At 35.4% G+C, this 12,157-nt stretch overlaps 1 protein-coding gene across 2 annotated transcripts in view; it reads left to right on the top strand.

Moving 5' to 3' along the window:
- API5 (apoptosis inhibitor 5) overlaps window positions 1-11,922 on the top strand; it is a 35,611-nt gene extending 23,689 nt beyond the window's left edge. The window contains exons 10-14 of one of the 2 annotated variants that reach the window (XM_024749104.1): window positions 1,252-1,345; window positions 2,170-2,226; window positions 4,569-4,645; window positions 5,169-5,305; window positions 9,774-11,922. In XM_024749104.1, the coding sequence (XP_024604872.1) occupies window positions 1,252-1,345; window positions 2,170-2,226; window positions 4,569-4,645; window positions 5,169-5,305; window positions 9,774-9,796 (388 nt within the window). In that variant the 3' untranslated portion in view covers window positions 9,797-11,922. Of the gene's footprint in view, window positions 1-1,251; window positions 1,346-2,169; window positions 2,227-4,568; window positions 4,646-5,168; window positions 5,306-9,768 lie in introns of both variants that reach the window. The other variant, XM_024749103.1, reaches the window with a different exon arrangement.
- Window positions 11,923-12,157: the final 235 nt, after the last annotated feature.

The following is a 12,157-nucleotide window of genomic DNA, read 5'->3' as shown; positions in this document are numbered from 1 at the left end:
AAGTGGCCAGTCTTTGACAAAGGTGAAAGCTATCTTGAAGCTCCCTAGATTTTGTTTTCATTTTATAAGAGCTTTTTCCCTACCCTGCCTTACTGTGGTGCAAAAGAATGGAAGATCTACAAAACAGGAGTGTATATAAACATACAACTATTGTGGCATAGCAAATGCATGGGAGAAGATGACCTTTTTCAAAAATGGACTCTGGCTCTCCCTACTTGCTTCATGATCTTGGGCAGGTTCCCTAACCTCTCTAACACCCCAAATTGTCCTCAGCTGTTAAATTTATTGATAATAGTACCTGCCTTATAGAGTTGTGAGAATTAAATGAGACAATGGATGAAAAGCTTTAAGCACAATGCCTGGCACATAGTGGGTATTCAGTAAACTGTATCTGCTCTTACTATCTTACAGTGCAGCTGGGGGAGCAGCACGGGAGAAATCAATATAAGTCGTTTTCCTGAAGATACTTTGTATTAAATCATTGCATGAACAAATTCACACCTTAAGTTTTGAGATGCTTGGCCACTGTATCATCTGTTATTGTCCTCTGTGCTTTGGTAAGGCAGAGGTTTAATACTTGGTGAAACGTTTGACCAGAAGCAGGCATCTTAGGAAATTACTCTGAAAGTGAAAAAAACAGTGATGCCACGTTGTTAAGTAGAGTTCCTAGAAGTCGGCAGGATGGAGTTACGGTACCACCTTTCTTCACATATTACCTGGGAACAAATTTGAAAAAGAGATTACTCAACATCCTTCGCAAAATCTGCAGTTTTGTTTTAGTTTTAAACTGGACCCTTAGGTGCAAATGGGTCAAACACTGTCCCTCCTTAGCAGGTAAACATAGAGATTAAGTGACTTGTCTGTGTCACTTGACCTTCATTTGGCTAATGGAAGAGAAGAACCCAGGCCACCTGATTCTAGTCCCTGGCTCCTGGTTGTTTCTAATTTAGACACATACCTTGCAGGTTAACATAACAAGCTTCCTTAGCACAGTGCCAGGAGTGTTTCCCTTGCCAGGTTGAGTGTGGATCTATTCCAATTTTTGACGAAGAAAAACTGCTTTTATTTTACTTATTTGTGTATCTCTTATGATCATACGTTGATAATTAAAAGAAAGTCCCCCTCAAAATTTACTCTTTATTGGTAAAGGCCATTTAGCTGTAGTATTCTTTGAATTTAAAAACACAGTTGAGGTATAAAAGCAAAGTTGAAGTGATGATTTCTTAATTAGCAAATACCTTCTTCATTTAGGCTGCAGTACTTTGCACGGGGCCTGCAGGTGTATATCAGACAACTTCGCTTGGCTCTCCAGGGTAAAACAGGCGAGGCCTTAAAAACAGAAGAGGTAAGAATACTCAGTTACATCTTGTTGGGAAATTTTTATAATAGCCACCATTTATTACAAATTCAGACTGAATTCATATATTGAAATGTAACATTCGACTTTATTTGAAGGATGATACAACTCTAAGTTGAAGATACAATGTTAGAAGACTACATATTTAGTTATATGCTAAGTTATATAGGAAACTATCATTGTTGAAATGTCTTGAATGTTTCCAATGTTTGTGAACAATGTTATCAAATGTTGATGCATACCAGTCTTTCACTAGGGTCTCATTAGCAGCATATTTTGTTTAAATATTTAATTAGCAATTGTGATATTTTTAATTTCACCTTTTTGAAGCCCAAATATTAGTTTACATTAGAAAAAAATATTAAACTGCCAATTCTATACCAAACTATATGTGTTTATGTTGGGATTTTTGGTTTTCTCTGATCTCATCTATTTTGATCAATCTTCATCTTGGTCCTAATGAAATATTTTAAGTTTTCATTGTGTCTTCCTGTAACATAAACTGATATTTTTTAAAACAACTGCTATGTGCCCGTGATCTGTCCCCTACTCGTTTTTCAAGTAAATTGTAGATATAACACTTCTAACCTGTCAAGGGAAGATAAAGATTATTTGCTTTCTTTGCCATCTCTACACTTGTTTTAGAGTCAAGAAATAGGACTGAGCATTATCAGTAAATATAAACCAAGGAATTCTCTAACTGTAGAAATGATTCTGAAAGAGAAGTGGAATTATTCAAGTTCTATACGGGAATGAAATATACATCATGAAAGTTATTGGCATTTTAATTTAATTTTGTTTTCCTTTTGCAGAACAAGATTAAAGTTGTTGCATTGAAAATAACAAATAATATCAATGTTTTAATCAAGGTAAGTCTTCCTTTCTTATCAAGTCATCCCAGCCAGCTAGAAAGTTAGTGCAAGAGGTTTTCCGTATGTCTTTATGTCTGCAATGGTACTGGTTAAGGAGAGATGCCATTACATTCCAGACGTTTGGCCTTTTAAAGCTTTATGCCTTTTATAACACCGAGTGATGTTTTTGTAGCTATTATAGAATAATACATTGTTTTATTTATTTAAAAGTTATTGCAGAAGATACTGCAAACAAAGGGAGGCATGCAGAGTTTTTCTGACCCAGAGCATTGGAGCAGATACATTTAGACTCAGAAATTTCACTGACTTAAGTTCTTGTAGTCTTAATACTGTCGGGTCCTTTTGAATGACCAATAAAACCCTGCTTTGCTTACACTAAGAATGAACAGTCTTATGTGGCACATGAAATGTTGTCCTGCGGTCTTTTCTGTTAACTTGTCTATGTAATAAATTGAGAGTTTTCTATACTTACCATTAAGCCATAAATATTCTTCGGTTCTGTTTACCCTCCCCAAGTATCTGTTAGCCTAAACAAAAAACTAATAACCTGAGAGAACAAAAAAGGAATCACAACAAAGTAGCCATCATTTGATACTGTAAGTTAACAGTACTGTTATAAGTTGATAGTATTGTAGCCAGATGGGAGAAAGAAATATTTGTAACACTTATAGCACAAAGCTTAACAGCAACAAAATCAGGGCTAGTGATATGCCTTAAAACTAATCTGGTAAAAATCCCATGGAATACTTACTTTTTGTCAGAAGAGAAAGGGAAGCTTTTCAGAGAAAACAGTGAGACATTGAGGGATGAGTATCATTGCCAACAGGAAAAGTGAAAAGGCATTAAAAACAGAAGAGGTAAGAATACTGACTCACATCTCAAAGAAAAGTTTTATCATAGCCACCATTTATTTCAAATCTTAAATATAAATAATTTCAAATGGTGGATTAATACATTAAAATGTGAGATTTGAACTGATGCTATAAGTCAAAGTTGAAGATATACTATGATGTTAAGAGCATTTTAAACTTAGCAAATACTATGACCCAACACATGGAGATGAGACAGTTTCCTGTTCAGGAAACCATAGTGATTTAAAGATGACTGCACTAGGAAGTTGCATGGGGAAGAATGATGAATAGGGTCAGCAACCAATGTGTAGGGTACCTGACCAAAAAATTCTGAAATATTTTTTAATATGACATAATTCTTTGTTTTAGAGAAATCACAAGAAAAACTGGTGTGCTTTGGTCCATCCATGGCATCTGCTTGCAATCTTTAGTTCCCACCAAACCAGACGCATCTAATTCCAAAACTTACCTTCACTTCTATTTCAGTGAATCCACAAACTATATTCCAGTTTCCCATTGTCACCTGAGATTTAACATGTTTAAAATTGAAGACTTCCCCCTTCTTCTTCCTGTTGACACTTTCTTAATAAATAACATTATTATATGCTAAATCACTCCAGCTAGAAACCTCAAGCATTTTTGTTTCAAAGGACTTTATATTGGCTAATTCCCTGCATTTATCTGGTACCCTGGACTTAAGTTTTATATAGTAGGAGGTGATTTTTATTCACATATTCATTTTAACTGTGAAAGAAACTTAGTTTGCTTTTATCAGATTTTGCCTGTATATAAAACTGCCTGTATATAAAAATTAGAGTAAAACTGGTATTTAGGTAAAATACCAAGAATAAATATATTTAGAAATTCATTCATAGTTTTGAGGGTATTATGAGGTTAGATTATTTCAGTTCTAGATTATGTTAACATTTAAATTCAGCAAATATTTGCATTACCTTATATTAATAATTTAGTACTTAAATCTTGTGGGTTTTTTCCTTATTGGTAATATATAGATATTTGAGGGGAAGAAAAACATGATTAGCCAGACCTTTAGTTTTGTTCTAGTTTTGAACCACTTAAAAACCTGCAGAAGCACACGCAGAGTGCACCATTGTGCCTTCCTTAAAGCACGTCAGTGACTGCTCCTGTGCCAAAGAAGCTACTTGTGGATTTGATTAAAGTTGATAAATATTGATATTTTTGTCCTATAACTTGAAATGACATTTGAAAAAAGTTAGCTGCAGTTTCTTAAGTGATGTGTGCAAAATAACATTGAAGTAGTAGATGTAATTTGTAAACAAAATTGTCCTTGTTTACTTTTCTCTTGCAGTTTATTTTTTAGGTTATTATTTTAGTCATCAGCACAAAAGCAAGAAGGATAAATTAGTTTCCCGTCCTAAAATTAAAATGTGTCTCCCTGTTTCCTACCCTTACCACCACTCCCCACACCACCAAACACATTAGAAATCTCTGATTTTGTCTCTTCAGGATCTCTTCCACATTCCTCCTTCTTATAAGAGCACAGTAACATTATCCTGGAAACCTGTACAGAAGGTTGAAATTGGGTAAGAAACATATTTAAAGGGATTAAAGTGTTCTAATATTTGATTTACAAATATGAAAAAATCTGAATTCAGATTTTACATTTCCTGTACAAAATGGTATGTTATTAGTTAAATGTTTCTTAATAAGATGTTAAACTATGATTATTAAAAGCATGACTTAAAATATAAAATCTAATCTAGTATTTATAAAATAAACTGGTAGAATACAACTCTGGAATTTTCAAGCCTTTGTCCGTATTGCTGTAACTTAATAAGACTTTCCTGACAAGTTTTATAAAATGAGTCACTTGTGTATAATCTGTGAAGCTACATATTTCAGATTGTTGTAAAGCCTTGTAAATGCCCCTCTGACAATGTCTGCATAACTAAAGCACAGTTAATTTGATGACATCAGAATGTTATTTCCTTTTTTCTGATGTGACTGTCATCTTTTGGATGTCTTTTATAACAGATATAATAAATATATTGATAGCCTCTGGTATAAAAGAATTTTTTTTAATTGCTGTTCTTCCTACCATTATAGGCAAAAGAGAGCCAATGAAGATACAACTTCAGGCTCACCACCCAAGAAATCTTCAGCAGGACCAAAAAGGGATGCCAGGCAGATTTATAATCCTCCTAGTGGGAAATATAGCAGCAATTTGGGCAACTTTAATTATGGTGAGCGTTTCCGTTTGGGTACAAGCAATATGAGAGATTAGGCAGAAATTGTGTTGTACTTGATTTTAATTACTAATTAAATAGACTATCATAGTTCTTTCAGGTGACTTTTCGAGTTAGTTTGGGGAACCTGAACTGTTGGGGAAACAACTTAACCCATTCCTTTCTGACTCCTCCCTTGTGGGCTCACTGAATTGAGCATGTAACACTGAGAACCTGAAAAATGTGCCTCTTGTATTCAGAGGAGCCAACAGAAAAAAAAAGGAAGGAAGATGGCATGAACCATCTATTCCTGGTTTTCCCTGTTTTAGCTTCAAGGCAAGGCATTTTGTGCATTCTCCCTCAAGAATGTATATAGCTTCCATTCTTGGCAGATGTGGTATTAATGATCCTTCTTGGCCCTCGTCAGCCTACTGCTTGTCCTCCCGTCTTCTGCACTACTTCAAAAGGAGAAGTTCTAGAAGGTAGAGTGAGATGTTAAAGCATCATCTAGCAAAGAAGATGTGTCCTGTTGCAGTCTCCCCCACTGCCCAGAGTGCAGTCCTCCTTTCAACTTTAGACATTAGTGCAAGGAGAGCTTCCCACTAGTCCAGTCTCTCCCAGGACTGTTGAATCAGAAGTGAATTTGTCTCACTGGCTTATAAAGAAAAATGGACAAAAATTTCACTGACTCAGATCCTTAATCTTGCTTAAGAAGACCAAGTTTAATATTCAAAACCAAACATGCTTGTGATTGGTCTTGGTTACCAAGCAGAATTGATTCTGCAGTAATTATTCCCAAAAAAGTACATTCTGAAGAATATGCTCTCTATAATTGTTTCCAGGGTGAGATGATTGTGACGTTAAGTAAATTCCTCCTATGATAGCTAAATTCTTCTAATATCTGAGCAAACAGATTATAGAAAGGCAATTTTAGATTGTGAAATGAACCCTTCTACTCCATTCAGGCTCTTTGAGGCAACTTTAGTGTAGAAAAGATCACTGAACTCTTTTACTTATATAATAATAAGTAAATGTGCATCTCTTAGCTTCTTTTCCTACCTGAAATAAAGGGATAGCATAGAGCTTAAAAACTTCAAAAAATATTTGCAAAAGCATTTTTTAAATGGAAACGATTCTGTTACTTCATTGCACGAAATATTGTCCTCTGTCATTTGTATGATTTAATGTGGTGTTTATCAAAACCATTCTTAAAATCAACTATTCTCTCAGATACTATCTTCATTGGATATAGATGAAAGTAATCAAGAGGTATGGCAATACATAGGGAATTAAATTGTATTTATTTTCACTTAGGCAAGTCAGTTACTCTGAATTTCCGTAAGCATTCTGCCCTGTGAAATTCATTACCTGCCTGATAGGGAGAATCAGATGATGTGATGCATGTGGAAAAGAGATGTGGAAAATGCAAAGCCTTAGGTTGTATGTGATTTTTTAAAAATTATCAATGTGAAAAAAAATAAGCAGTTTTACTCAGGACAAATATCCAGGGAATTCCCTGGCAGTCCAGTGGTTAGGATTCCACACTTTCACTGCCGGGGGGTTCGATCCCTGGTCAGGGAACTAAGATCCCACAAGCTGCACAGTGCAGCCAAGAAAAAAAAAATCCAGGAGTCACAACTTGAGTTGTTCCGTAGTCCTCAAAGTAACAGAATGGCAAGACAGACAAAACTGTTGTCTTTTGTGTCTGGTATTCTTGTACTTTAATATTCCTATAGGGGTGAACCTTGTAATTGGAGTGCTTGTCATAAATTGAATTACAAAGCAAACTAAACTATGATTGTTCTTATTGGAAAGTAGGAACAAAATTTCTGCTAGTACTTTTATTTTGGGGAGTTGAATGTGTCAGATTGTAAGTATTCTCATAGTAACAATTCAGAGAGTTTCCCTGGATTTCTCTCACCCATTCGGTTGAAAACCGTTCTTGGTACTATAGATGAGAATTGGTGGACCAATCTACCTCAAATTTTTTCTACCTTTTTTATGTCCTTTCCTTAGGGAACTGACAGTGGGTCAGGAAGAAGGAGAAACTGTTGGACTTTTTTTCCTGGGATGTCAGAGTTGTCTCAAAGTTGGAGGGAAAAAATGTTTTGTGTTCTTGAGTCTTTAATACATAGATTTTATTACCCACATTTGGCTAAAACATCATAATTCCACTTTTCTATATCAGCCAAGCTCAATTTTATTTTTCCAAGGAAGACTTGGTTGCATGGGGGGTTTTTTTGTTTTGTTTTTGAAGAGTCATACACACTGAAGGGTTGGGAAATTTACTCCTCTTGTGTTATAGGGAACCAGATAATACTAATATCGCTCTTATTACAGTGAACAAGTCTACTGCAAAGAAAATAGATTGTGCCAGTGTCATGGGTCTGAACTTGTTCACTGCAGAGAAGGAGCCAGAGTTTGTGATTGTTCTTTGAGTCCATGTAGGCATACTTAGACTTTTTTCCTTATCCAAGTTTATCACTTTACTAACCAATGTCTCTGTTATTTGCTTTATCAAATGGCGTTTGTTGCCGTAACTTAGTTCAGCTTCCTGGTGCGTTTTCAGTCAAATTATTTGCAAACATATACCTATGTTTAGTTTTCCTTCATGCAGAACAGAGTTCCCTGGTAACCCACAAGTACTAATTCTACATTTTGTGACTTGTATCCTTCAACTTTTACCTTTTTAGAATATAAAAATAATTTTTAAAGTATAATTTTAACTGTAAGCAGTGCTAGTAAGCTTGAAACCATTGAAAAGATCATTAAAGTGCAGAATAGTCCCTCAGGATGAAGAAAAAAGAAAGTTTGGTGACTCCCTGTACTGTAGAAATGGCTGCCTCGGTTGCAGATCAGAAAGAAATAGCCAATGTAGAAAAGATAATCACAGCAAATAATACCTTCATACTATGTATTTAACATAATTATTAGATATACTGAACAATTGAGGGTAACTGAGTTCTTCATATTAAAATTGATTGAAAAACAATTGAAAGGGTAGATTTTAGTAGTCTGTTAGCTTATAGGGGGTGTTGATTTGTTAAGTGTGTCGATGTAAACTGAGAAATGAAGGTTATATAATGAGTATGATAGGGGGAAAATATGCAGACATCTGCACGGGTAAAGCCAAGTCTTAAACAGTCAAAAATGCAGGAGTTACAGCATCAAGAAGTTGCTGTATTAAGGTTGCTATGCTCCCAGAATGCACCACAGTCATTGCATCTATCACTGGGAGTATCTTACCCACAGACGACCTCTGATTTTCTGAACGCGTTGGCTCACGATGGTTTCGTTTAAACAGTTTGCATACCAATCAACTTAGAAAAATGTGTCATGACATGAGAGGTGACTTTGAATCAGATTCTGTTCTGTTACACAGGTAAATGTTGGCTAAGCTGGGGAAAGGTCTAGTTAGTTTTCTAACTCAAGAGTTTCTGGAGGGAAAAAAAAAAGGAAGAAATCAAAACATCACCCAAATACAGTAACTATATTTCTAGCCATAATGGCAAAAAATGGATTGCAACACTGACTTGATAGGAATTTTTCAAGCCTCCAGTATTATGGATCAAAAATGGCAACACCAGATTCTTTTTATTGCTCCTAACAAGATTGCTGCAATGAGGAAGTTTGAAAAGTTCCAATGAGGAGATTCTATCTCCAGAATTAGAAGTTTGAGACTAACATACATGATGAAAAGTCCTGCCTTGCTGATAACTTCAATCAGTTTTCTTCCCTGGAAAGACTCCTTTGAGGAATATTTCTCTGGAGCTGTAAAACAGACTGACCAATAAATCAAGGACTCAATCTACCATATGACACAAGTAACTTGATTTTTCAGCAAAAGATACCCTTAATTTACATCAGTAACCCAAACACTGTAATATATACATAACACCTTTTTGGCAGCACTCTGAGCAGCTCATACATAGCTGAAAAAGCAGTGAGGAAAGCCGTCGGAATTTGTATCAACATTATTTTGAAATATGGTGAGCAAAACAAATTGCCTGTTTGTTGCATTTGAAAGGTACATTTTTCATTCTAGCCTGATTTTTCAGAATTGATCATTGATAATCTAAGATATTTTACATATATGGCACTAACTTTTGAAGGCCAGTGGCTTTAATTCCGTATTAAGTATAGAAATTATTCTAGTTTTGTTAATTATCTTTGGTAGTGATAGACCCCAAAATAAAGAACTAACAATGTAGTTATAACATTGTCACCTTGAAATATCTTTATTAATGGGATACATTTAATTGAGTACCTACTGTGAATGTAGGCACCTTGTGATATGTGCTTTGGCGTATATGATGCCCTGGTTTTATGTGAAGATTGAATTTGTAGATGGACTAGCAGAATACCGATGCTGTTTGTATAGAGCCTACTGCTACATTCAGAGCTGCGAGCTACATTACTTCTGTGTGTGCTGTCCCGTGAAGTCCTGAACAAGACCTAAACCCTTGTTCGCTTTTTCGTAGAGCAGAGAGGAGCCTTCAGGGGAAGTAGAGGTGGCCGAGGTTGGGGAGCACGAGGAAATCGTAGTCGGGGAAGACTCTACTGAATGAGAAGTCACAGTCTTCAGCATTGTCTTGAGCTTAATATACTTAAATTCTACTACTCTACTCATTGGATTGCCGGGGATGTCCCTTTAAAAAGACTGCTGCCTTCAGCTAAAAACTTAATGTTCTTTATACCTTTGTATGTATGATCTACTTTTGTAACACACCATGGTTGTGTCCAAGGTAAAACCACAGCGATATTTTTGGATGCTTTGTCTGCAATCTTGACTTGTTTTTGCAATATCACCATTATTCAGACTTGATATTGTGAATCTTTTAAACATCTTGATAATTTGTTATTGAGAGCTATTCAAATCTAAAATGTAATAAAATTCAGTCTAGTTCTGATAACTGGTAAAGATCATCAGTTCTGAAAGGTTACTGACTTTCCTGTCCTCTCTGTCTTGCCCCCAGCCAACATATGGAGAAGAGTAATGGTCAGTCTTAACATTTTATTTTCATTGTTATTTAATAAAGCCGCTAGGCAATGGTGCAGCATTCCTGGCTTCTGTCAGTAAAGCAAAATACTTACCAGCTTTCTTAAAATGTAGAAATGACATTACATTTTTAGGAGGAAGTAAGTTGCTTTGCACTGCTTACTTAACTCTTCTCCATATGTTGTGATATAAGTTTTTGAATATGGGATCTTACTATTTGCATAGAAATGTGTATGTATAATATACATACATACATGAGCATATATCTGTGTATGTGTGTGTGTGTGTGTGTATATATATATATATATGCATGCTGCGAAAGTTGACTACACAACATAAGTCATTTTTTAAAATTCCAGGAACGGGTAGTCTTTGACACGGTGATTATCCTTTTGAGGCTGAATCCATTATTAACTTGTTATCTAGGTTTTCCTTCCAGTAGTGAGGGCTTTTGAGTCAGTTGCACTTACATGATTATTGTTATTTAAAACTAAAAATAAACAAAGGCTGCATTTTCAAAGATAAATTTGGAGATCCCTGTTGGAGAAATACAGCCAGAATATTGAATCTGATGTACATATAGGTTTCTACAGGATGAGATAGAATAATTTAGAATTTGGGGATTTGATAACCAGGGCAGCCCAGAAAAAGTGACTTGGTAACATGGTATACCAGTAAGTAAGGGATGCTCTCTCAGTTTGCTTTTGCCACTTTCAAGATTTTAACTTCTCAGGTTATTAATCAAAATTATTGTATAAGTTAGTCAATAGAGTCTTTAGGTTAAAACAACAGATGGGGGGTTTGTGGAGTGTTTAATGTCATGGGCATTTTTAGTAGCATAGGCCCTTTGCTCTGCATTTGAATGTTTCATATATTTTTGTTCCACAGTTAATCTTCCCTCCCCAAGTTTGCTATTCAAATCCAATGCCTGAGTGACATTTTCTAGTAGTTTGACATTTTTTTTGAGGCATAGTTTGTGATTCCAATACAGGTGTCTTCATTACTGTTACCTCTATACTGGGGGTATAGGCAAAACCCCTTTGTTAGAATTACTGCACATGTGTATGGGGAAAATATTTTTTGAAGACTAGAATGATACAAGTGAGCAAAGGAAGTTGGTCAGCTTGACTATGGAGTGGTGGCAATAATCTCTAAACATTCCAAAAGACAGTGAGCTGAACCTAAGCTCCCTTGGAATCTGAGCAGACACAGGAACATGGAATTTCCATTTGAAAACTGTGACCAGGTAGCCTGGACCTCAACGGCAGATCAGCCAGTGGCCTAAAGCCATTTCAAGTATAGATGCTGTTTTGGGACAGTTATATAAATTTGAACATTAAGTGTAATTTTTCCTCTTTTTCTTTTTAATGTTTGTAAACTCAAAGCTGAGCAGAAGTGACTTTACTTTCTAAAGTTTGATATTAAGTTGACTGTGTTTCTTCCTTTACCACCTCATTGTTCCCCTTCCCTTTCCTAAGGCAATAGTGCACAACTTAGGTTATTTCTGCTTCAAAACTTTGAACGAAAAACTTCATGCCACGAATTTTTTTTTCTTTTGCAAGACACCTGTATATCCCCTTGTTCAAATGTAAATGTTCCCTTATGCTTTTGAAATAAATTTCCTTTTGTAATTTTGTTTTGTGTCTTGTGTTACGATTATAACTTCAGATTCTTGGATATTCATTAAACATCTATTCATTGCTTCTCATGTACCAAACAGTGTGTTAGACCATGAAAATATAAAGATGGAAAAAATACTGCTCTGCTTTCAAGGGTTCAGTATTACAAGTTATCTTTCATTTTCAACCTTTTGGATTTATTTTTAGAAGCTAATACGCTTCTGAAGAAAGGATTTGGTTCTTTCTGTCAAA

This window comes from Neophocaena asiaeorientalis, unplaced genomic scaffold (genome assembly GCF_003031525.2).
Source record: "Neophocaena asiaeorientalis asiaeorientalis breed wild unplaced genomic scaffold, Neophocaena_asiaeorientalis_V1.1 scaffold43, whole genome shotgun sequence".
Classification (NCBI taxonomy): domain Eukaryota; kingdom Metazoa; phylum Chordata; class Mammalia; order Artiodactyla; family Phocoenidae; genus Neophocaena; species Neophocaena asiaeorientalis.
This window is presented reverse-complemented; position numbering and strand designations above follow the sequence as displayed.